The 26,986-nt window shown below is 34.1% G+C and overlaps 2 protein-coding genes across 2 annotated transcripts in view; both read left to right on the top strand.

Moving 5' to 3' along the window:
- LOC130622400 (INO80 complex subunit C-like) overlaps nucleotides 1-26,986 on the top strand; it is a 63,455-nt gene that overhangs the window by 19,476 nt on the left and 16,993 nt on the right. The gene's annotated exons all lie outside the window — the stretch shown is intronic.
- Nucleotides 531-26,831, top strand: LOC130622396 (vacuolar protein sorting-associated protein 16 homolog). The gene is made up of 21 exons (XM_057437850.1): nucleotides 531-632; nucleotides 8,961-9,049; nucleotides 9,811-9,908; nucleotides 10,504-10,632; nucleotides 10,801-10,945; nucleotides 11,354-11,475; nucleotides 11,568-11,687; nucleotides 11,813-11,943; nucleotides 12,030-12,124; nucleotides 12,254-12,330; nucleotides 14,822-14,947; nucleotides 15,186-15,313; nucleotides 15,529-15,564; nucleotides 16,988-17,096; nucleotides 22,583-22,717; nucleotides 23,318-23,426; nucleotides 23,675-23,772; nucleotides 24,114-24,296; nucleotides 24,571-24,837; nucleotides 25,675-25,781; nucleotides 26,225-26,831. Exons 1-21 carry the CDS (start codon nucleotides 574-576, stop codon nucleotides 26,364-26,366), a joined length of 2,505 nt encoding a protein of 834 aa, XP_057293833.1. The 5' UTR covers nucleotides 531-573; the 3' UTR covers nucleotides 26,367-26,831.

The raw sequence follows: 26,986 nt of genomic DNA, 5'->3' as shown, positions 1-26,986 counted from the left end.
TTTTCATCTTCTTTTTCTAAAATGACAGATAATAACTTATCTTTACTATATATGTTGATTTGATACTTTTGTATTTCATGTTTTAAATTTACCGAAGACTTCACAGTTTTTGGTTGTTTCAGATGATGAATATAAATTTTCTCTATATCTCCGGTATTTTTGTATATATTTTTGCTTTCTTTAAACCTTGTTATGTCACATAGATATACTAATTTGAATTACACTAAATTCAATCTTTGAAGTTTCAAACTGGTAAAGGTTTATACACAGAATTAAGCGTGTGTCTCCTTTTAATTAAGTTCTATGTGTTAAGGCTATATATATTATTAAAAAAAGTATTTTTTAACAAAATACATTTTATATTTATAAAACTGTGTAGTTTATTTCTCTTTTCAGTTATCTTTTCAAAAAGGAAAGCTGTGCAATAAACCTTTGTGCACACATTAAATGCAAACATGTAAAAAACCTAGAAGTGTATATTCTTAAGTTAAACTTATCTTTTATAACACCAGCATTGGTCCAAAACTTTTGTTTTAGAAATATTTAAAAACATCTTCACTTATACTCTCCGAAATGACTGATGATACACCAGCAACTATTGATTGGAATCCACTTGGTGAAGTGTACTACAGGTAATGTTTTTATTTCCAGCTAAATGAATGTATGCATTTATAGATAAACGAATAAAATGAATAAATAAAATGAATGAATGAATAAATAAACAAGTGAAAGGAAATTCTTCTATTAAATCTGCCTTAGCCATAATTTAGATTTGAAATCCAAGATAAATTAAGTGTGTTTTACGAGGATGAACTAGCCTGCTTTATGCGCCATTAGTGTGGTCAGTTACAAAAACAACCTATTTTTCCATTGTCCTTCTGCCTAAGCGGATTACTCCACGGGCCTTATAATTTTAAAGCATGATTTAAAGAACATCTGCCAATGTGACTTTTCTTCTTTGCAAATTTTTTAAAATTTTTTGTTTATATACTTATGTGCTAAGCAGATTGTGCATTGAGGTTCATTTTAACTTTAGCTGATGTAAGTATTATGCATAGTATAGTACCAAATTTTAAATTATAATTTTGAAACATAATCAATTTACAACTTTTACCTGTCATTTAACTGAAACTTGCTTTACTTAAGGCCGTTACACATAAAGCAATTGCCTATCAATAAGGGGCTAGCGTATGCTCTGGTGCAAGATAATAGCAGAGCCATTAATTGCTCCCTCAGTTCCACAAAAAGTTTGACTTGCTGAGCAATATAGATTTCTGAATTTCCTTTTTCATTTAGATAATATACTCTACTAATAAAAAGCAGTCTCTAACTTTTGCTAGCTCGGTCACTATAAGAGTCTTAATAATTTTTACCCTATTCTGCACATGCCACATGGGTTTTATGCCACATGGGTTTTAATATATCCGTTCTATCTAACTACTTCATTACTAGACCTCTCAGTTACGAATAATACACTGCTTTGGCTTTGTTGAAGTAATAGGGATGTGCCTGTTCTGGCTTAATTCATCTCAGATGCTCTTTTTCCTCAAATTTTCATACTGACTGTTCGCCCATCTCCCCCACGAGCACCCATCAAAATAAAAAATTTAAAGAACATCCAAAATGAATCACACAACCCCCACACATATCACTACCTGTCTCTTCCAAGCCTTCACAAAACAATCCCTCGATCAAACCCTACATCTCACACTCTCAAAAAAACCATTTCAGAAATCTTCTGAATCTTAACTATCGATCTTATACCCCAACCCACAAGCCATTTGAATAGTTGACTGGACTCAAAGCCTCCCATACCCCACACGGCAAGGCATTTCAAAAATTGCATCGCATGTCACCCGAGGACAGTTGTCTAGAAAAATATGTTAAATGAGCCAGAACTCAAGATTAAAAAAAAATTTCTGTACAGTAGAAATATAATAAATATGGAAAATTTTCGAAAATCTTTGCTTTATTCCAAGATAGAAAATATTGTAAATTCCATTGGTAATAATAAAACTGCCAGACAGGTCTGTGACACCTGTCAAGCCAATGGAGAAGGTCATTGCAAAACAAGGTCTTGTAATTTCTCAGTTAAAGGACAAACTCAAAACCAGAAAAGGACCAAAGTTAGAGGAAACAGCATTGGGAAGTGCATATACGTTTTTTGGAGTGGAGGGATTAGATGTTAAAGGTTACATTGAATCATGTCAGCGTGGTCCACACCATGTCATTGAAACACAAAGAACCGTTTCACCTATTCTAATTTTCGAACTCAAGCAACAAAACATGAAGAATGGAAAGTTGGGAAAAATTAGGCATCATATCAGAACAAGAAAGTGAGTGATTCAAGTGAGTTTGAAGATCTCTTTAATAAGCTGGTGGAGGAGATCATGAAGGGAATGGAGAGGGTTATCAATTCCTGAATAACGGTTCAGGATGGAGGATGAGTGCAATTCTTGGTATGAACGTGGAGATTGATGTATTCAAACCAATGAGATAGATCTTCGTAACAAAATTAAAGCAACAAATCCACCATTTTTCGAGGGGGGGTGTATTGCTGACAAAACCGCATACATGAAACACCTATTATCATTATTCTGTACATTTAACACATCCTTGGTTGCTTTAATTTTGTTGCTTTAACTGTGTTAGGAAGATCTATCTATTGATGGGATAGAGTTCGCGGTGAAAATAAAAGATATTGGTAAGTTTGAGAAGCAAAACAATATCTGGGTCAATGTGTTTGGATATGATGCTGGGAGCGTGTATCTCATAAGGCTCATCTCAGACGAAAAAATTTTCCACTACTGTTTGATTAAGAATTTTTCTAGGTTGATCTCATCACAGGTAAATAAAAACGAACACAAGAAGTTTTTCTGTAAGAGGTGTATCAATGCTTTTCATTTGAAATCAGCACTGGATAATCACAAGAATTGGTGTTCAGCCAAGGAAATCGTAGCAAATCAAATGCCAAAAGAAGGTGCCAAGCTCAAAAACAAAAACAGATCCATGAGGGTACCCTTTGTCATCTACGCGGATTTCAAAGCAGTAACAACCAAAATCGAGTCAGAGATAGAAGAAGATTCTGAAAAGTCGTAAATGAAGAAGTACCAAAATCAAAAGCCATTGGGATATTGCCTTTACGTAAAAGGATCAAATATAGACCATGGACCATTCATTTACCGTTGAGTGAGGTTGCAGCTTAATCTTTAGTCAATAAGGTTGAAGATCTTGCGAAGCCTATCTGTGAAAAGCATCTAACACCGATAAAACCACTTGAAATGACAAAGAAAGACTGGGTAAGGTTTAGGGACAATAATTGTCATATCTGTGAAAAGGAGGTAGGATATCAGCAGGTGTGTAGTCAAGGAAAACCTGTTCATAAATCCTGTTGTTTTATATTACTTAATCGACAAGGATACCTGCAAGGTAGACTGAGAGAGTTTTATTCGAGGATTGTCATGTTTCCAACAGACCAGTTAATAATGGAAAGGTGAAGGACCATGATCACAGGAAAATTCAGAGGACCAGCACACAATAGTTGCAATATCAACTTCAAGGTTCCCAACTTTATTTCGGTTATATTCCACAACCTGGAAGGCTATGACAGTCATATGTTTATCAGAGAGTTGGGGGGAACGGAGGGAGATATAGGTTGTATTGCCAAGAACGAAGAAAAGTACATCTCGTTCACGAAAACAATCAGTAAGTTGCAAAGGTTCATCGACTCGTTCTAGTTCATGTCGAGCTCACTGGACTCACTTTCGAAAAACCTAAAAGATGGAGAAAAACCTTTTGAAGAGGAAAGGAGTCTATCCGTACCACTACATGTATTCCTTTCAAAAGTTTGAGGAGATGTCCCTTCCCCTGATCAAGAAATTCTACAGCACCCTCTATCTGAAAGGGATAAGTGAGAAGGATTATAATCACGCTAAGAAGGTGTGGGAAGTATTAGAGATGAAGAACATGGGGAAATATCACAACCTCTATCTGAAAACCGATGTACTATTACTAGCTGATGTGTTCAAGAATTTCAGGGATGTTTGTATGAAAAATTACAAGCTGGATCCAGCTTGGTATTAAACAGCACCAGGGTTGTCATGGGACGCACTTCTCAAATCAAAAGACGTCGAGTTGGATTTACTTAGTGATGTCGATATTTTACTTTTCTTTGAAAGATCTATAAAAGGTGGAGTATCAATGATCTCACATTGATATGCAAAAGCCAACAACAAATACATGAAGGACTATGGCGACAAAAAACCGTCGAAATATCTGATGTAGTTGGATGCAAACAACTTCTATAGACACGCAATGTCGAGATTATTGCCAACTGGTGGGTTTAAGTGGATGACACTGAAAGAACTGGAGCATATTGATTTGATAGCGTTGATGAGGGATATAAGCTAGAGGTGGACCTGGAATATCCGCAAAATCTACACGATTTGCACAACCGATATTCACTTGCTCATGAGAAAAGTGTTGTAAATAGGATTGTAAAGCTGATCCCAACCTTGCATGATTAGAAGAATTATGTTGTGCACTATAAAAATTTGCAGCTGTACATATCCCTGGAGTTAAAGTTGAAAAAAGTTCACAGTGGTATCAAGTTCAGGAAATCCTCATGGATGAAGCCGTACATCAGGAAGAATACCGAACTGAGCACGATTGCTACAATTGATTTTGAGAAAGATTTTTTCAAGCTGATGAACAACTCGGTATTTGGGAAGACGATGGAAAATATTAGGAACAGGAGGAACATAACCCAGGAAAAGGCAATGAAGATGAATTCCCTGCCTAACTATGAGAAGAAGACAATCTTTAGCAAGAACCTGGTAGCGGTTCACATGAAGAAGACAGAGATGATATTCAATAAGCCAGTGTATGTGGGTGCATGCATATTGGATTTGAGTAAAACCTTGATGTATGATTTTCACTACAACACAATCAATAAAGAATATGGTCATAGAGCTAGGCTGCTTTTTACAGACACGTGAGAAAAAAAGAAGATCTCTACGACTTCTCAAACTTTCCAAGGTCACCTGCACTACAACGCGAAAGACAATAAGGTTATTAGGAAATTCAAGGATGAGTGTGGGTTCATGACAGGGTTCGTCGGACTAAGATCAAAACTGTATGCTTTGAAGGTAGGTGAATCTGAGGGAAAAAAGTGCAAGGGGTGACTAAGGCAGTTATAAAGAAGAACTTGTCTTATGAGGATTATGTGAAATGTCTATTCACCCAGGAAGATAAAAGATTGGAAATGAGTGTAATCAGATCATATAAACACGATTATCTCTACAGAAACAGTAAACAAGATCGCCCTATCATGGAACGATGATAAACGAATCATCAGAGATGACAAAATACACACATTGTCACTATGCTTCCTGATCACCAATAAACCATCTTTTCATTAACTTTTTATGTAAATTAATGATAACCGGAAAGAACCTTGTGATGAACAAGAACTTCGTATATAGCCCCACGAAACGGTCTATATTTGATTTTCATCATATCCCGCCCCACTCCATCATCATTAATAGGGGGTAATATTGAACCGTAACCACCTCCAAGCTTTAATCTTTCCTCACCCTCATATTTATTATAGGGACCGTATGTTGTAAGTATGGGTACACCACTTGATACGTGTTCATTGGACAAATAAAACATAGACCTATTGTCTTCATTACTAAGAGTAAAAATAGTTCTTTGAATAATATAAATTTATCATGTCACGAGCAAGCGAGTTTATTCTAGGCTAGCTTCGACAGCTACAGCTGTCATCGTTGGGCCCAACGATGACTGAACAGATAAGTGGTAATATTTTTTTAAAAAAAATAGTTCTCTTACCATCGTGAACATATGCTTTATGCTTTATTTTTCGTGATGTCTTCTGTTTTAAGTGTTGTCATTATATTGTTATTTTCTGAAACAATATGGCCATCATGCCTTACACATATTGCCAAACCATTCTTCTGTGATACAAGTTTCGAAAAGTTACAGTAAGAAAACAGAAAAGGACCTTCCCCCTTGAAGTTATCTTTGAGATATTTTTGTAGCACCTTCTCATAATCAAGAGGAACATCATGTTGAAACACAACAGTTAACGTAAAACCAGTTTTGGTTAAATCATACAGCAACGACACGAGACAAACTTCATTACGTGATTCATTCATGCTTGTTGGTATAAATCCATTGCTGGCAAAGGTCGATTTTGGAATATTAAAATGAATGAAGTGTTTCTTTGTATCGTTATCATACCCCTTCAAGATATGATTAGACAAATCACCCCTAGGTTCAAATTTTATATTTTTGTTTATATCACGCACATACCTTATCGCCTTACTACCATCCTTTGTAACTATACTTGAACTATATCCACGATGCACCCACAAACCAACACCTTTAGCTGATTTACATTATTTATCCGAATACTGTGACACGATAGATATAACATCTTCCTTACTTATAGTCATATCCCTCACCGCCATACCAATATACCAATATCAGGATTTCTATTCCTCTCAACTATACCCTTAACATAATCGACATTGGTCGGGGTAGGATTATACCTAACAATCTTTAATACACCATCATTATCAAGAGGGGTAGGATTATCTGCAATAATTTTCTTAACTCTATTAACATCCTTCTTCGCCGACATCTTACGATAAACCTCCCTAACTACCCCCTCGTCCAACTTATGCTCATGAACAACAGCCATACGACCTGAATAAACCAACATTTTATTATCTACATATTTTGCGGAATAATCTTTTTCTAGACAAGATAATCTCTTGTAAACTTGGACACGGCAACAATTCCAACCAACTTTACTGAGTCACTGAAATCCACCTTACCTAAATCCTGTGTAGAGACCTTAAAATTTTTTTTCAATAACATTGCATAGCCAATATTAAATGCACTAACAACGACAGCATGAAAAAGGTCATTCTTAAATTCCTTTACTTCACTCATTTATATGAGAATTATTTTAATCCATTTCATGAACTAGGTTGGATTTTTCAGTTACAGGCTCAGGGACGGAAATAGATTTCGGTACCTCGACATCACCACTTTTCCTAAAATACCAAACACCTCCACACAAAATAAAAACAACCAAACCACCAGCTAAATCCATACCATAACCAAAATCCCTCTTATACTCTATCTCCTTCTTCTCAATATGCTTGACACTCCTTAATATCTCCTTTCTTTTCCAATTAAACTCCGCCAGCTTCTTCCCCTGTTCCACCCCTTTTGGATTTTTTTCTTTTCTCATCACAGATTCTGTTGTTTGTTCCTTCTCCATTTTTATCACTTAAAGATTTTTTCAAATAATGTTTACCAGTTATAACGCCAACACTTAAAGGTGCTAGATAGGAACCAAACCTATAATACAAATCACACCTGACTCTCTGCAAAGCTGCATTCAAAAAAGGATCACTTTCTAAATCATTACCAAGCTCATCACCAAAATCATCCAAATCAAGGGCACTCGAAGCAACACTGGAATAAAGGCTAATAATTGTTTTCCCCAACAATTTTACCATCAACGGCCCCAACCTACACTCATTTTGCGAATGAACTTTCTCAACATCAGCACCGGACAAAGCATTGATCTGTTCCTCTGTATAATACTTACCGATATTGCTTCTAACCACCACTATTAACACACACAATCAACCTTTCACGTTTTACAGAAATATCACCATCAACATTAACAAAATCTTCCATTATTTTTATTACACGCGGAAATTTCCAAAAAACATACAAAACAACCCGCAAAACAACCCGACACTAACAAACAAATTCAAATACTCGATCATTTAATAACTAATTAATCGACTACTATACAGAAGATCTCAGCTATTTATCGAAGAAACAGTTGGGGGCTTTATCTAGGTTGTTGGATAAACTGTGTGAGAAAGCGTAGGATGCACTTCCTGGTCTTATTGGTTCTGTGGCATGGGTGTTTAATGGTGCTGGAGACTGAAGTTCCTTTCCAATCATTTATGGACGACTTTTGCAGGTGTGGGAGGAATAGTTATATTATATCTCACAAGAAAATGAATATTTATAAATATAAAAAGGGAGTAAGTTATCCAGTTGGTAAGGGGAGAGATTATACAAAAGGAATTGGAAAAACATAAAATTTATATATCTCAAAACCAGTTTATTAACACTAAATTTCCAAATGTTTTTACCCACTATGGCGCATGGGTATATCTTTATTGGGCACCTAAGGCAATACATGAAATATTTAATCTTAGGGATCGTCTCAAAATGTTGGTACGTAGTTCGTATAATTCGTATCAAAAACTTTGTATCAATTTCACAAATGGAAGTGTCAATAACTGATGTATTGTTTTTAACACGGGTAACATTGTAATTCCTTTGTTCTGCCTTATCAAGTTCAGTTAAATCATAATGCTTTATTTTCTTGATGCAATTGAGTTGATGACAAGAAGTTAAGTGATTAAAAATAGCACTGTCTTTTGCTGTCACATGTTCTCTGTTTTACTGATGTAATCAGGAAACAACCAGGACAATGAAAACGGTATACTACATTTGACTTTGACATTAACAGTGTTTTATCTTTGTTTTTCATGAAATAACTGATTTTCGTTGTTGAGTAAGTTACTTTCAGAGTAAGTTTCACATTTCGATGGACAGACCTGCGCAATTTCTTTAAGTGTTGACTTTGCTCGCCAAGGTACGATATTTTCATCCAAATAGTAACAACATCGGCATTAGTATGGCTTTCAACATTACCGTTATTTAGACTAAGTGTTCTTTTAATTATGCCATTTTCAGACAGTTTCAAGATAAAACTGAATTTTTTTTCGAAAGACAGATAATAAAATTATCCTCCATGTGAAAACAAGTGCCTAATGTTTAATTTATGTGAACTTTTTGCTATGTTTTCTTATTCAATAGTTGACTTTATTTTCTAGGAAGTTGGAAGTGTATTCTATGTTTTGGGCAGATCGTATTGATTTAAATCAATATATTGTTTCAGCTGGTGCATATGGTGGTCCAATAGGTATATTTTCAATTTGTTACATAGCTTGCTGTTCATTGCAATAGGTGTTCATGAATATTTAAAACAGCATCAAATGTCAATCAACACAGTATTTTTATCTTTGCAGAGTCACACCACCACATATTGCATTTGTGAATTGAAATTCTTAAGCTTAACAAAAGACTTGGTCATTATTAGCACCCAAACACAAGGTTAATTGCTACCACATATCGCCAATATATTTTTTTATGCAGAACAGAATTTCTTTAATTTTGTCCAACTTTTAAGAAAAAATGTAGTTTTCTGAATTCCTTTAAATATGAAGAAAAAAAGTCTAATAAAAAAGGTAAAGTCCCAATGTTTATATAATCCAGGTTTCGTGTTTTTAAATAACATGTTTAAAAATATTGTTTTTATTTTAAACCCCAGCTTTTTTTAAATATTGGAACTTATTAAAAGTTGTTCCACATAACAAAATAGCTCCTTTTGTGCAGTGTACCTGAGTTAAAGGAAAGTTATATTATTTATTTAAAATTTTTATATATTATGATGGCACGCGTATTTATCATTTAGGTGCTATTTTCTTGTTGATACGACTGGTTAACAGGCGATGGATTTAACTTTCATTCAATACATCCTTGAATAAAACACTGTTTTGTGTAAAATTTTGGGACACTCCTATTTGTATTTACATTTACCAAGCATCACCATTTTATAGAAGAAAAATACTATTTGAAAATAAATTAGGTTTGTTTGTTATTGCAATATCTTTTATTTTGCAGCTCTTATTAAAGAAAACAGCGCAGAAGGAGGGAATTTAAATTCACGGGCTGTTATTCATATTTTCACTTCTTCTGGACAAGAGCAAGCAGCATTCAAGGTACAACCTGATATTTAATTTTTCAAGAATAACAAGTATTCCTAGTCTTAAAAATTCTGGGTAGGAATAAAGCTAATCGCACCAACACTTTCTAAATTTAAGTTCTAAACAAAGGCATGAGGTTCCTCGTTTTTGCAGTTGTTAAAATAAAGCTATAAAATTCTGCTGTGATCAAGTTAAATTCTATTAGATATGATGTATGTAGAACAAAACATGGTGGTTTACTTTGCTGGGAAAGTACAAATTAGTCAAGTAGCCAATGCATGTTGAAAGAAATTTTTCTTTTTTTTTTAACTTCTATATATGTGTGTAGTGCTGACAATGACATAGCATCACGGAAAGCTTTTGCTAATTTTGACATTGTTTTTAAAAAAAGCTTTAAAAAAAAGCTTAAATTGTAACCATATGTAATGAATGATTTGTTTACTGTAACTTTTAAATATTATCTTCATGAAATAAAAAATTGTTTTTATATGTCAAAAATGTTCTTTTTTGAATCCCAAGAATTATGTTAGCAAAACCTCATCCAAAGAAATCTGTGTTTTTGATTTGATACTAGCAACTAAAATTTGTTGCTGACATTTTTATATGTTAGTGGGATGGTGGACGTCTTGTAACTATGGGCTGGAGCAACTGTGAAGAATTAATCTGTGTTGCTGAAGATGGTGCAGTACATGTCTTTGATATGTTTGGTAATTTTCTGCGACAGTTCTCTTTGGGCTTAGTAAGTTCCTAAATTTTTTTTAAAATTTTTAGTCGATAAATTATATTAGATTGTGTATGACAGTGATGTAAAGTTTTTTATCTTTTTAAACTTTGAATGATAAAAATATGTTTTGCCCTCCTCATTTACGAACTAAAAAAAAATCTGTGGTAATAACATTTGTTATAGGAAATACAACGGTCGTTTATTCTTGAGGCAAAAATATTCTCAAGTACTTATGGAACAGGGATATGTGTGCTGTCAGGCGATTACCAATTCTTTGTTGTAAATAATATCAACGATGTTAAAGTTAAACCTATGCAATGTCCATTCAGTAAGTATTAATGAGATAAAACTCTTGCCTGGGAAATGTTTTAATTTCTATCCACATAGTATGCGCTTTGCTATTTGCTGTAATGAAGGCCCTCAAAAAGCTGTAAAATCCACCATTTTTAAATTAATTTTAGGATTACACATTAATAGTAACAGGGTGGAACTTTTTCTTTTGTGTGTCTCATGTGGTTTATCTGGGTTTTTTCCTGCCTGTTACACTTTAAATCTGTTTTATAAAACAATAACTGATTAGTTTCATTTTATCATAATGCCTTTATATATATGTCTGTGATTTTTTAACAATTGGTGAACTAATAATAAATCCTTTATGTTAAAAAATGTTGAACTTAGTGTTTACTTGTCATAACTGACAAATAATTGTATAAAAATCTGATAATTTTGGATTTAGCTGTGGAAGCACCCCCAAGTAGCTGGGCTGTTCTTAGCTTGCCAGATGATCAAGGCACAAAGGTTCTGATGGCTATTGACAATACAATATATGAATTAGACTCCTTTCAACCAAAAACGAAGGTAAGATTTCATGGACTTAACTTAATATTTCTAAAACTATAAAAAAAGAATTGGAAGAAAAGTTTTCTGACGACAGTACCATATTTTCGTAGAACCCTCCAATTAGCCATCCTGTCAAAGCTTTTATTGAAATGGCTGTCTCGTTTAACCAAAAATATGTTGCTATGTTTGCTGATACTGGATTGTTGTGGATTGGATCATCAAACTTACAGGTTACTTCTAAGAGAATTTTTTATTGCATATCACACATATAATAACTTGTTACTTGTACTATTTTGTAAGAAGCCTTTATGGGCACAATAATGTAACTGGTGACTATTTTCAGATTTCCATTTAGGAAGTTTATTGTCAGTACAATACGCATCTACAGTTAAGACCTTCACAGCTTGTATGGTGTGGTTCTGGTGCAGTAGTTGGTTACTGGGATAATTATTTAATGATGGTCGGTCCAACAAAGGACATAGTAAAGTATCTTTTCTTCTGGCTGTGCCTACCCAGAGTCCACACTTTATATGTTGTATTCTAACAAATATTTTTTCCTTAACACATCACAGATATTTTGTTGATAGTAAAGTTCACCTATCCCAAGAATTGGATGGTGTCAGGATTATTGGAAATTATCACCAAGAATTTTTGCAAAAAGTACCTGGTTAGTAGTGACTGTTTTGTGATCAAAAGTGCTATTGATAGTTAACTTGTTTGTTAGATTTAGACTAGTTTAAACTAATGTGGAGAGATCATGTTACCCTTATTATTTTTGAATTAATAAATTTTTTAGTTGAAGTTGAAGATGTTTTTAAGCTTGGTTCAATGAAGCCTGGCGCAATGCTGCATGACGCATCAAGAGAATATGAGGTTGATATCATAACATTTGTTACTTCACTTTATTTAGTTGATAGCTTGTGAAACTCCTTTGCTTTGAATTCAATAATGAACTAAAATTTGGTAGTTTAGAAGAATTAACTTTTCTAGCAATTAATTTTGTCAATTTCTGCACATTTTACCAAAACAGTTGCCAGCAAGCTTCATTAAGAAAATAGGAATAATATCACAGTTTTTCGACAACGCATGTTAAGGCTTTGTACGAAAGCCTAATTTAACATTTTTTTTGAAAAACTAGATCGGTATTGACCATTTGCTCAAATATATATTAGTAATATTGTTGCAATTATAGGATCTAAGTTAATTCTGCTCTTTTTTCCCCAGTCATAACTAGCTCACAAAGGGAGGTAAGAGAGAGTTTAATCAATAATCACTTCATGGTTTATTGAATGGATGACATGTAAGTCAATGTTCATAGTCATCAAGGTAGGTATGGTGGAGGTTTGCATATGTAGGTAGTTCTTTAAGGAGGCACTTGCTTTAAGGAGTCAGTGGAAAGTTAAAGGCGATGGTTGTTGTAGCACGGTAAACTGATCTGATGTGCATTGTTAAAATTAGAGGACGTCTTTATAGAATTTTTGGTTTCATTGCATCACTCTCTTATATTTATTTTGTTGCTCACTTTATGATGTCTTGTCCCACTTGTGTGGATTCTGTCCCACTTGATTTTAAATCCTGGCTTTGTCCCCAACGCAAAGTGGCGGGAGGCGTTCTGTGTTTGAAGATAGTTGTTTTGCTATCTTGGAATGATGTAGTTGAAGTGCCTTTTCTGTATTTTATAGGGTTTCTTGCCAGGTGGGATAAGGTCTGTATTTCCCAGGAACGATGGGGATCGTCCTCTGTATAGGTCTGTACAGAGCAGGTGATATGTTTGTCTCCGGATCAGGAGTGTTGACAGCTTGTTTGAAGGTGTTTGTGTCCAATTCCCCACATGGACCAGACTTGACTCGAACCTAAGCCTGATAGTTGTTATATGGGAGTGTTACTGTTAATGTGCGATCACGGACACATAAAATCTTTAGTGGTCTTTGCTATGAATTCAGGGCGACTATCGAATGAGAGTCCATCTGGAATGCCACATGTTACAAAAATTCTGCATAGACTATTAACAAAGCCTCTGCTACAGAACCTTTTAACGATAGGCCAATTGGAGTAACGATCTACTGAGATAAAGTATGCCTTTATAGTGGAAGTAGTTAGGGAAAATGCGTTGAAAACGGTACTCAGGGTTCACTGGAAGTGTTAGGGGTAGATGAGGTTAAGCCATGGTGTTACAATAGGCACTGACCAGGAAACAGAAGTTTTAGCTAAAGCTGTCATTGATTTAATCTTCGTGAACTGCATGAAAGTTACTGAAGATATTATGTCAGAATGCTGTTTGGATAATAATCCTGTCCTTGTAAATCACCACCCTATCTATGGTTATTAGGTCGTTGCGATATTGTCAATATTTGACGCAGGGTGGGTGAAAGATCATAGACCTTGGTTAGGAATCCAGATTCGATTGTAGATAATAAATGTTGCATGTCATTGTGCTAGTGGCAGTCTTGACCATGTCCCATGTCCCATGTGACTGAAGTGATGGTAAAGATACCAAAGGCTGCTATGAAATCGATATCCTTCTTCAGGTTGTAAGTGGGGTTTGATGAATCATGGATGTGCTGGTGGCGGTGATCTGAAAAAAAGTTGGAATGCAATGCTGCAATATCATTAGGGAGTGGTGTTCAATAAGGGTCCTGCTCTTGCTTGGATGTTTGGAGGACTGTCAAGTGCACAGTTCTGCCTTCCTGGAATATGATATTTAACTGTTCTTTCCTTCAAATTTAGGAGACAATTTATTTGGTATATTTTCCATTGGAGAACATTCCTAGAAGTGGCTATGGTTAACTCTGATTATAAGATTGTCGCAACCAAGGCCAAAATGCCTGGCCTTGTCCAATGGATCTCCTACCGCAAGCCCCCCCCCTTTAATTTGCGCATATCTAGACTCAGCAGGATATTTAAAACGACTGCCAACCAGTACCACATTCAACATGAGGAATCCATTTGGTAGCCAAATATGTTGGTTTGTTTCTGTCAAAGATTCGAACACCATTTACAATCTCTTCATTGATTTTGCTTTCGATTTTCAAAGAGTTGTTGTAGCATGTCATCCAAGTAAAACTTTATCTTTAGTTTTACAGATCACAGAACAGTTGCATGTGTTTGGCCATCCTGGGAGTGTAGGCAACCTGGTTTACCAACCAAAGTCTGGTGTTTAGTCAAAAAATACTTATCCAGAAAATTAAAATTTCTACGCAACTTTTGAATTGAGAATTGTAGCAATAGGTGCTGTAAAAGTTAACCTTTCTTAAATTTATACCCCCCTCCCCTCATCCCTAAAAAATTGATTAACTTATTTCTTTGTTGATGCTACTGTTTATGTCAGTAGGAGCATAGATAGAGTTGTGAAGTGTATATTTAGCGCAAAAGTGCACGTGTGGACGATTACATGAAAGCCATTAAAGACCATTTACAGGAAGCTGTTCACGAATGCATAAAAGCGGCTGGTCATGAATTTGAACCTGTAAAGCAAAGAAGTCTTGTAAAGGTTTGCTTACAATTTTTATCAACTTAACTTCTCATTCCTTGTTTGACTTTGACTTTAACTTTTTGTTTTTCTCTTTCTTAATTTCTCTTTCTCTTGTCAAGTTAGGTCGATTTCATTTATTACTGAGTTAGCATTGCTTTTTATTTATCCATATATAGAAAATGTTAGATTTTAGAAGATTTTGTTAAGGTGTATTTTGGTGAAATCTTCTGCTAACATTTTTGCAATATTCACCTAGGCAGCTGCATTTGGTAAAAGTTTTCTGCAAGATATGCGCCCACAAGTATTTGTAGATATGTGCCAAATGATTCGCGTGATGAATAATGTTAGAGATTTTAAAGTTGGAATCCCAATTACTTATGATCAGTATCCTTTTATTCTGCTTGGTTTTTATAATACTAATATAAAAATAGCTTCAAAACTGATAAGCATCAGTATATTGAATGTAAAAAGTTAAATCTTTAAGTTCAGCATTAAAGATTCAATATTATTATTTATAGTGTCTTTTGTTTGTTTGAAATACTCATTTTTTTTCTGTTACACCCATATAAATAAACTGTTTATCTTAATTTGTTTACAAGATTACAGCAACTTACAGTACCTGTACTGATAGACAGGTATTGTATTTTCAATTTTTTTTAGTTATAAATATATTTAATCAACAAAATTTAAAAATATAGAAAAGTGTAGATGACTGTCAGTTTCATGCTTATCTGATTTTCAGATGCACTTACAACTTTAAAAAATTCGATTATATATACAATAGAAAATAGCTGGGGAAACAAAGATTTTAAAACAAAAAGGTTTTTAAATTTTAGAACAATGTTTAAAGATGAGGGACCGGTTTCTGATAAATTGAAACTAATTTTTTCATGTGACAACACTTAAGCTTGGTTTTCACTATGGGTTAACGATAAGATTCCAAGCTTTAGAAATAATAAACCAATGTTCGATATAATTTTATTGCATTTCTTCGTTAAGCACAAATTTCACGCTGTCATTTCTGTAAGGAGGGGCGCAATCAATTATTTCCTAAGATTGAATTAGGTCAAAATTTTTTCACACTCCAGATGTGTTTAGACAATTTAGTTACTTTAAAGCTTTTTCGTGCCTGAATGAATACTTATCGTTTATACACTGCATTTCTCTCCGGGCACTTTTTTTTCAGCAGGTAATTATCTTTTCTGTGGCAGTTACCAGGACAGTTGTTCTGTGGTTCTGTTTGATCTCCTAAGATTTTTGTTGTTGTGAGTTGAGATTATACAGTAGGCAGTTTTTTCTGAAATTGTGTTTACTTGGAAATTTTTTTAACAACATTCAAGAAAATTTGTTCTGACATTTATACCTTAAGAAGGATTAAACTGGTAATTTAGCATGTTCTTCAATGTTTCGGTTTTGTAGGCTATTTATCATTTTTGATTCGTTTTTTGTAACCACTTGATTAAGGCTTAGTTTATTATGGTGCCGCTCTATCAAAAACTTCCTTGTTAGAAGAATTTTAAGTGATACGATCAGAGATCATGCTTGGTCTGTATTTTATTATGTTGGGAGGTTGGTTTAAATTGGTGTTATGTATGTTGGCTAAATGCTGGATTTAGAGTATGGTTGGTTCGTTTCTTTCTGCAGATTGAATGTTATGTCAGAAAGTTAACCAATTTTAAGTTTGTATGGTAAATTTCAGTTCGAATTTATCCTTGAATAATTTCGAGATGTCCTTCTTTAGCCTTTCTTAAACACGCTTTGGTGGTTTATATCTTGACAATGTCTTTAGCTGCCTTCACAATATATCTGGCCCACTAATCGAAAGCTTCCCTAGGGTATTTTTTATTGTATATATTATCAAATTTTTTAAAGTTGTCAGTGCATCTGAAGATCACATGAGCATGAAACTGACAGTCATTTACAGTTTTTTTTTTAATTTTTAAATTTTGTTTATTAGTAATATGTATTGCTCTACTGGTTTGGTATTGACTCTCCTAACTTAAATATATAAATAATTATAAATTTATAAGATAAAGTTCATTGATGTGTCTTTTTGAGATTGGTGGCAAGAAGGATGTATTATTTAGCAATCCAAATTTGCAATTACTTGCGGATACCAAAAAGAGATGGTGCCAGCAGGATATTAGCTCATTGGGCATGTTACAAGGTAGTGTTTGATTAATATATCACACTACATCACGCTACTTCAATGTTGTTGATTATTTATTTACTTGTGATTATAAAACAACTTCTTGTGTCGTGTATTAAGGTTTGATTTAGCAGTTTACAATTTCCAAATTGCAAACCATTATACAAAATATTTTAAGTTAGTGAGTTACTTGATGCCTGCAATAGAGTTTCTGAGAGCCAGCTCACTATCCAATTTATCAATTATTTGGCTTTATCAAAACTTAAGCCAAGCAGGCCCAAGTATTTCTATTTTTAATCCTCTTGTCAGGGGACATCTGCCTCAACCCAGATCCTGTAAAGTATCCCTGTTCTTCATGCTTAAAACCTGTGGCAAGAACACACAAAGCACTTTTTTGTGACAAGTGTGGATTATGGGCTCATAAAATATGTGAGCGTATTTCTGATAAAAAATATCAACAATTTATAAAGACTCCTGTAGATAAACTGTTTTTTGTTTGCAGTCCCTGTCTTTCTCGTAATTTGCCCTTTGCTAATGAGGGGTCATTTGGTGGCGAAATTCCGGACAACATCAATATTACTATGGATGAAAACTTTGATTTTGAGCCAATCAGATTTGGAAAGGGCTTAAGAATGTCCCATCTCAACAATAATGGTCTGTCATCCAAACTAGACTAAAACCAAAATTGATGACACCATCACTGACAATGATGTTAAATTGATGGCTATGTTTGTTATAGGAATGATCGGAATAGACGAGGTGGGGGTGCTGATTTTTGTCAATGAAAACTTGGATAGCCACCTTTTGAAACACCTGTGCTTCGAAAATGTTGAATCACTATGGGTGAAATTGTGCCTGAAAAAAACTAAACCTATTTAGGTGTGTGGGGTTTACAGGCCATCTGGAGGTAGTGATTTGCAGAGTACCGAAAACCTGTGTACTCATTTTAAACAGTGTTTTAATAAACTCCCAAAAGAAAAAGAAGTTTTTATCTTGGGCGATTTTAACTGTAACATGCTTTCAAAATATGCTCTTTCCTCAAAAATAAAGGAATTATTCTCCACTCTTTTCCTAAAACAATATATTACGGAGCCAACTCGTGTTACTGAAAATAATAGCACTCTTAAAGACTTGATACTTTCTAACAGTTTTGTATTTCTAAAACTGGTGTCATGGATTTAGGCATCAGTGATCACAATTTAGTTTATGTGATCAGAAAATTCATAAGGCCAAAATTTGAACCTAAAACTATCAAGGTTCGTAGCTACAAGAATTTCAGTGAAGAGGCTTTTCTGAAGGACCTCAGGAATTAGACTGGTCATATTTTAATAATTATGATGACCTTGATGAAGCATGAGAGAAACTGAATAAAAATGGTAAAACAGTGGCTGACAAACATGCCCCTTTCAAAACACATAGATTTTTTGTCCGTGTTGAGGCATGGGTCACTGATGAATTAATAATAGCCATCAAAGAAAGAGACTTCTTAAAACAGAAAGCATCAAAAACAAAATCCATCATAGAGTGGGAAGCTTTCAAACAAAAAAGGAACCATGTAATAGGTCTCAAAAATAGACTCAAAAACAAGTACTATAATGACGTTTTGCAGGACTTTCAAAAACGGCCAAAACAACTTTGGAAAACCCTAAAGAAACTGGTTCCTGATAAGTCAGGCAATACTACCTCGATAAAACGAGTAGTCCAAAACGATGGTACTGAAACTTCTCACCCAAAAGAAATTTCCAACACATTCAATTCATTTTTTGTCAGTGTTGGTGCCAAACTAGCCTCTAAATTTTCTTTGACACTACTAATGTTAATCCACCTGTTAGCGGACACGATTTTCGGTGGACTCGTATTGAGACCAAAAGTGTCGCAAAAAAAATTAGTTCACTAAAACTTAATAAAGCTACAGGTTTGGACGAAATTGGTTCACGACTGCTAAAAGCAGGTTTGTCAGTTTTAAGTATTTATTTATCAAGTCTTTTCAACAAATCTTTATTTACTGGTTATGTACCTGCTGCCCTTGACTAGTTCGAGTCCTACTTAACAGGCAGAATGCAGCTGACTCTTGTAAACCACACAGGATCAGATCTGCTTCATGAAGACGCTTTTGGGGTGCTGCAGAGATCTGTGTTGGGACCCTTGCTCTTTCTTTTGTATATTGATGACTTAAAATCTGTCATCAATTCAAGCTACCACCATCTATATGCAGATGATACAATAATTATTTTGTCCCATAAAAACTTGGATACCCTTGTCTCCCAGGTCGAGTTAAAACTTTCGCAATTCGACCTCTGGCTGAATAATAACAAAATGACTATTAATACGGACAAAACTGACACAATCTTTTTCTGCAACCACAGCCAGTTAAAAAAGGTTGAGAACAAAACTATCAACTATATGGGTATTCCTTTGAAGAGGAGCAAAAAAGTTAAATATCTTGGGGTTACATTTGATCAAAAAATGCAATAGAAAGAGCACATTAATGACATATATAGATAAATACTAATTAAATGTTCTAAAATTAAAACCATTGCATCCTGTTTAACCCTATTCAGTCCGCGGTTTTTCGAACATACTATGACCGGGGTGGCGGAATCCGCCCCCCTCAATAACTTTTCATGGGGTTGTTCAAATTGAATCAAATTTGGCACGCTTATAGTACGTCTTAAAAGGAACAAAATGGCAGCTATAAAGTTTTGCTTACGTCAGCACATTTTCTGTGACGTCATCAGAAGCTTGAAATGCCACTATCTGCTTAAAATTTAATTACTTTTGATCCAGAGCGAATTTTTGCATTCTGTTTGAAGTTTCTGAAAGCTAAATAAAAGTTATTTCACATATTTTCCGGTTATTACGTAGATCGCATAAAAAATTGTCAAAAATTGCCCGAAAATTTGTTTTTTTCCGATTTTCGGGTAATGTCCGACAAAATCGGGAAATTGGGTTTATCACGTGTCCAAATTATGCAAAATGATTCTTCTTAATAAAACGTGTTGCAGGTTTCAAGTTCTAAGGATAATCCTAACACAAGTTATTAAATTTTCCCAATCATAAGGATTTCATAGAGATTTTTAGGGGTAGTTTCGAGTAATGACCAATATCAAAGCCTCTGAAAGGTATAGGACCTAAATATTTGGCATGCAGGTGTCTAATAAATAAATATTGAAACTCAGTAAGTTTCATTGCCATATAACATAGCAATAAGGAGTTATTAAAAATAAACCGTCAGGGTGGCCTGAATCCCTCGGCATGGACTTGTGCCACACAAGGTAGATTGGGAAAACTAGAAAAACGATTAGAATGTGTCCGTACCTTTCTTGGGAAAGAGAGGGAATATTCAAAAACGATGCCATATTAGTTTTCAAAGCCATGAATCACATTGCTCCTGATTACATGCGCTCAAAATTCCTTTTGACAAAAAACTGTCATAATCATCAAACAAGAAGAGCTTCAAAAAACAGGTTCACACTTCCCTTGGTCAACACGGAATTTGGCAAAAAAGCCTTCCCACTTAGAGCTGCAAAAGTTTGGAATAATCTTCCAGACCAAGTGACCTGTGATGGAAGTCTGCTTTCGTTTAAGACTTCCATCTCTAATGTATTTGGCAAATTCTGATGGAGATCACTTTTTAACTTTTTAAGTTTTGTTTTTTATTCTTTTTCTTTTCAATTTTCACAGATTATAAATGTTACTATGTTTGATTGAGCTGAGGCAGTCTAAGGTTTATCATTTTTTGTTTCTTTTTTGTTCTAGTGGCCCCCAGTGGAAGCAATCCACTAACTATAGGTTTTTGTGATTTTCTGGCCTAGCCACTTTAAATATTTATTATTGTTATTATTATTAATAACTGATTCACAGGTTGTTGACAGAAGCCACGGTTTCCATGTAATAGCCAATCCATCTTCAGCAAAAAATGTGAAACCATTGTCCCCTTTGTTAGCCAAGGTGCTGGTATTCCCTTCTATTTTTATCAGAAAAAAGTACTAAGAAAGAGCTTTTTACTTATCTTCAATTTTACCACAGTCACAAATATCTCGATGCATTTGGTATTTTTATATTTCGATCACTATGTCCTGCAACATGTCTAAAACAGCCATTACAGTCTTGCTCATGAATATTTGCACCCCCATGCGGTGGTACGTACGCCTATACTAATACAGGCGTGCGATCAGTATCGCACGCCTAGCTTATGATTTTGGCGTACAATTATTACATTCAGGAGAGCGGCAGCGCGGGGTTTTTGAAGCATAGTAGTTGGCAAAATAATTGCCGACGTAATTTTGTTGTGAAATTTAAATGAATGGTGTTATTATGAAGAATGTAAGGTATAGAGAACATTAAAGTCGGCCCCTTTCCTTCATGCTGACACTCTTATGCTCGGCTGGTACATTACACTGAGACTCGAACAAAAGACAGAGGACCATTTGGAACCATGCCACAAGTCAGTCCGACCTTCATCGTCACAGAGAATACTGCGAGAAGAGTGCGCACCCATGCAAGTTAAATATAACCAGAACATGGGAGAGGTTAGGTGTCCTGTACCTTAATACAGCTTTCGGACTAATGTTCTTGTAATGTAATAATACCAAAGAAAAAACATGTTCAATAAAGTTTAAAAAATCTTTTTGAAAGGGGAAAGAGGAATCAAATATGTTTAGTAATAATAATCGAAAAGAAAATGTATATCATATTAAAAAGAAGTCCAGAAGTTCTGTCTCCCACACGACACAGCAGGCAATGAGTCAGCCCTGCCCTCGGTTTTGTGAGAAGAGATGTTCTGCGAAGACTCTAACAATTGAGTCTCCTGTACAGTTTTGCTTTGCATTGAACTGTGCCTGTGACAAGCATTTTTGAAGCATGTCACCGGCTACTTCTGCGGTGTTCAACTTAATGATGCCCTGACCTTCAGTTAGTTAATAACACGTGTACAACTTAGTTCCTAATCAGTTTATCTTAAAAAATATAGAGAGGTAGTTGGGACAGAACTATTAACTTAAGAAGTACACCATCAGGAAGGTAGGTCAATAGGACTTTTACTTCATTTCCATTTGTCATCGTCTTAAGGAAAGCAATTCAAGGTTAATGACGAAATTTTTTGCCAGCTGAAAAGCAAAAAAAATGTTGTCGACGCAATACAGACGCAAAACATTTGAAATGTATCTCACGTCAGCAATTTTAATGAAGTGGGTATTTAATAGAAATACATTTTAGAGATACATTTTAACACGGAAGAACAATTATGTATTGGGTAAAGTTTGGGTAAGGGATTACTCTAAAATAGCTCAGTTCTGCTTGGCGTGTGCACGCCCGAATTTCACATGGCGTGTGCGGAGGCGTGCGCGTGCGATCGCACGCCATTCATGACCAAGACTGCAATATAAATGGCTGTGTGAATTTCCTGGATTTTCTTTGAAAAATTTATTTTTGCTTGTGGTATTAAGATTGTTCCTTTTTTCTTATGCCTTAGATATATGGTAGTTTTAAACACTATTTTGTAGGTTCAACAAGACAATATTGATGATAATGATATTGCAAAGAGTATAGCTGATAAACTTGGAGACACTCCTGGAATTTCGTACACAGAGATAGCATCAAAAGCACTTGACAGAGGAAGAACTGCACTGGCGATTAAGGTATGTGCTCTAGTGACAAAGTAATACCTTCTGATTGAACTTGATTGTATGCTTCCAGAAACATTAAAACATTTTTTCGAAAACATTTTTTTGGAAAGAAAATGTAAAATTATACCATATTTGATTTTAAAAAATCTTTATAAAAAAAGATACTGAAATAAGGAGGATAGCTGAGACGGGATAGAAAACAGGATCTTGGTTCCTCCATTTCTACTGCTATAAATTAATTTTATGTTTATATTGCTAAAATTATGTCAGGAAGACTAACATGGTGCAGACTCCACTTGAGTGAAACAAAATCTCACTTTGTCATTTTGCACAATCTTTTTATTTCAGCATACAAATCATCCTTCTTTCTCGTCTCAGCTATTATCCCTTCGTCTTCATATAAAACTCTCCTGTTTAATATACTGGATGTTATTGCTTTAAAATAAAGTGAAGCTTATCATAACTTTTTTTTTCTATTAATGGAAGTGTATTAAAGAATATTTAGAACCCGATTTGAATTTTATTTCGAACTGAAAAATAGCTATTCTGAATTTTTTATGTCAATTTTAATTCTGAATTGCTGTAATTACAGTCATTCTATCCTTCTTGCAGCTTTTGGATTATGAACCGAGAGCGGAAGATCAAGTGCCACTTCTAATGAGAATGAGTCGAGATGAGTTGGCTCTGCAAAAAGCTGTAGATAGTGGCGACACTGAACTTGGTAGGTTTCTCGCTTTATTACTTAATTCAACAGAGTTAAAATACAGTAGTTGGATATACTAGTATAATGTACTTGAATGAACATATTTGAACAAAAATAGCAATAAGGTTTGTTCAATTTCAAATTTATATTTTTTACTTTAGTAATTTTTGTATAATTCCATTTTTAAACGATTGTTGCAAAAAAACTTGAAATAAAAAAATTACAACATCCTAATATGAACAGCATATCATTTTTCATGCCTTTAGTGTACATGGTGACAGAACATATGCGTAAAAACATGACGCTTGGGGAATTCTTAATGAAGATCAGAAAGTATCCTGTTGCTCTAAGTTTGTTCATAAAGGTAAGTTGATCCATATTATTGACAAAGAAAAGGTAAAAAGTTCGTACTAATTTGTGATTGTTACGACTTCAGATTGTGAGATAATTGCATTGCTCGAATTACGTTAAAATCTTCAGGGAAAACTTCTTGAAATTTTTAATTACTTTTTTAATAACCAAACTAATTTATGAAAATCAAATGTGTCCAATTATATCAGCAAAAAAATACTGTTTGTTACTCCAGATTTATTCAATCAGGGGGTTGGCGCCCCTCCGTAATAGGGTTGGGATGGAAAATATTTACAGTGAGATTATTCTGTATGTAAATCTAAAGATATGCATAGAGTTTCATTTTTATTTCAGTATTGTAAACAGCAAGACAGACGTCTGCTTATAGACATTTACTATCAAGAAGATCAATTTCGCAACAGTGGAAATGCATTTATTCAAGATAGTTTTGCTGAAAAAGCCTTAGATTCGAGAATCAAACTGTTAAGTAAGGCCAAGGAATCTTTTGATAAAGGCGTGTTTCAATTTGGTAGCCAGGTGCGTTATGATACAGTTGACAATTAATCAGTGAGAACTAGGTACTAGCATTAGAAAGCAATCCCTGATAATAGCTGACTAAAAATAAGTTGTTAAAGCTCTTGTTTTGAATTTCCGATGTAATTATTGTAAAGTTGTAACATAGCGGAAAAGATATTAAAAGGAATCCCAGGTTAAGTGCTCTATGGAATCAAGCGTTGTCAATGCTTCATTGTAGTAGCAATTTTACTTCTGTAATGTTTCCTTATAAGCTGCAAATGTGTTCTTGCAACAGGTTACTGAAGAGCATATAAAGTTGCTCGAGTTTCAAAGTCGTTTACAAGATCAGTTTGGTAAGCAGTTTCTCAACCTTTCTGTGAGCGACACATTGTATCAGCTAATATATCAAGGCTATCACCGCCAAGCTGAGACATTAAAAAAAGAGTTTTCCATACCTGATATACGCTACTGGTGGACAAAGATACAAGCCTTGGGTGCAGCTAGAGATTGGTCAGAGCTAGAAAAGTTTGCAAAAAGTAAGAAATCACCAATAGGCTACGAGGTAAGGACTTCATGTGTGTGTGTTTCCCCTTTGAATATGGAGTTTACCCAGCAAACGTATATATATTTTTGCTTAAGGAAAAACCCTGAAGATCCTAAAGATTTTTTTTAAACTGGAATGTTATTCAGAATTATCATGTTCTTGTTACTATTTTCATCTTACACAATGTTTTTATTTTGATTATCAGTGAATATTAATGATAATGTGAAGGCTCTTTTTTGACACATATTTTACTCATAGCCATATCCAGAAATGTTTTCTCAAATATGACCATGTTGTTATTGCAGTTCTATAGGTTTGCTGAGTTAACAAAATTGGAATACACAGAAAATATGATTACTCACATTTCAAGTTTAGAAAACATGCTGGATCTCCCAACTCTTATAATAATTTTTCGTACTATGGTTTTTGATATGACTTTTGTGAAAAGATTGAGACCTTCATAATAATTCCTATAACGTCCTATAAAGTCTGTAGTAAGATAAACTTTTTCCACATTAACAGAAAACTCCGTTACGAGCTAGTGCTGCATTTTGGTGAGCTAGCCTTTAAGAGACTTTCTCCATAACATGAACTTGTGAACGTAACTGAGTTATTTAAAACAAAAAAAAAATACAAAAAAATGTTTTTTATTCAGCCTTTCTGATTCAAGTTTATTTTCAACAGTAACAAAATTGTTGCATTAAATTTATACGAACAATGACCACATTTAGAATACAATAAAAAGGACTGGTAATGTTACTGCATCGTTTTCTCTCTATTTTTTCTGCTTTAATAATTGTAAGTTATCTTCTTGTCTTATCTATCTTAAAATATAGGTTTTTGTTCTTGTTTTAGCCTTTTGTTGAAGCATGTTGGAAGTTTGGTAACAACAGAGTAGAAGCAGAGAAGTATATTATTAAAGTTCCTTTAGAAAAACGTGTGAGGTTGTTCATAAAAATTGGGTATGCTTCTTTAGCTTTCTAAGTTAAATTTTAGATAATTTTGTTTGATTTTTTGTTAACGAAAATTTAAGATAGGATCTTATATTTTTTCTTTTTTAATTTATTAAATTTACACTGCAATATTTGACGCAGGGTTTAAGCAATGTCATAGTGTAATCAGTGTTACTCTGTTTTTACTGTGGCCTAATTGCTTGGGGACCTGATTGCTTTTCTATATTTATTTTATCAAGCTGTAAGGAATCCTTTTTACGTTGTTAATGTCCCACGGTATAGTGAAATGTTCTTAAAGAAAAAAAGTTAAAAATTGCGTTATTATTTTTCTGCTGTGAACATGAGAATACAACACATGTTCTAATTAGTTAGAATCTATTGTAATCTGTAGTGTTGTCCATAGCTGGAGCCACTAAATGCAACATACGAAGTTAGGTAGTAATCGTTTTTAGGTACTTCGAACAAGCTGCTGACGCTGCATTTCAGATGAAAAGTGTAAACGACTTAAACATAGTATTTTCAAAATGTGGTAACAACCGATCTGTTGCAGAAAAAATTAATGTATATCGGACACAGTTAATGCAGAGGAGGTAACTTTGAATCGTGCAGAAGATTGAGATCAAAATATCTTTTGCTTTCATTTTGATATTTTAGTTCTATTTTTATATAACAAAATGAAAATCCTGTAATTATACATTCACGACAAGTTTGCGAGCCAGTTCATGTGTAAACTGTTTTCCTAGTGGTTGGCACATGATATAATTATTTACAATGTTCTTTTCTTATTTTTATACAATTCTTATACTGGTTAATTTACATAAATATGTGTGACTGGAAAAAACTACAGCAATTCAAAGATCTGAATATTGTTGTTATATTCTTCAAAAGTACTGCTATAAATTTGCTAGTAAATAAATGTGTGGAATCTTATAACAAACCATTTTATTTGACGTTACAGCTAGAGATTTCTTGAGAAAACAATGTTTTTTGTAAATACTTATAAGCTACTCTGATCAAAGTAGAAATATAAATTTTGTATATTATTTTATGCATGAAGAATCTATATATGGTTATGTATTTGTGTTTGATTGACATTCTAAACATACATTCCACAGTAAATAGTTGCAAGACATTACTAGTATATTGTTCTTTCTTTTTTTCTAAATTTTTAACCAATTTCTTACTCTCAGTTTTTTCTTACTTTCGCCAGTGGG

This window comes from Hydractinia symbiolongicarpus, chromosome 12 (assembly GCF_029227915.1).
Source record: "Hydractinia symbiolongicarpus strain clone_291-10 chromosome 12, HSymV2.1, whole genome shotgun sequence".
Lineage (NCBI taxonomy): Eukaryota > Metazoa > Cnidaria > Hydrozoa > Anthoathecata > Hydractiniidae > Hydractinia > Hydractinia symbiolongicarpus.
The sequence above is the reverse complement of the archived record's forward strand: the minus strand, read 5'-3'. Positions and strand labels throughout refer to the sequence as shown.

Bases quoted from the DNA above. Each gene is read 5' to 3' on its own strand.
- LOC130622396 (XM_057437850.1), top strand. From the start codon at position 574: ATGACTGATGATACACCAGCAACTATTGATTGGAATCCACTTGGTGAA. The intron at 633-8,960 runs GTAATGTTTTTA...TTTATTTTCTAG, and splicing joins CTTGGTGAAGTGTACTACAG to GAAGTTGGAAGTGTATTCTA. The intron at 24,297-24,570 runs GTGCGTTATGAT...TTCTTGCAACAG, and splicing joins TGTTTCAATTTGGTAGCCAG to GTTACTGAAGAGCATATAAA.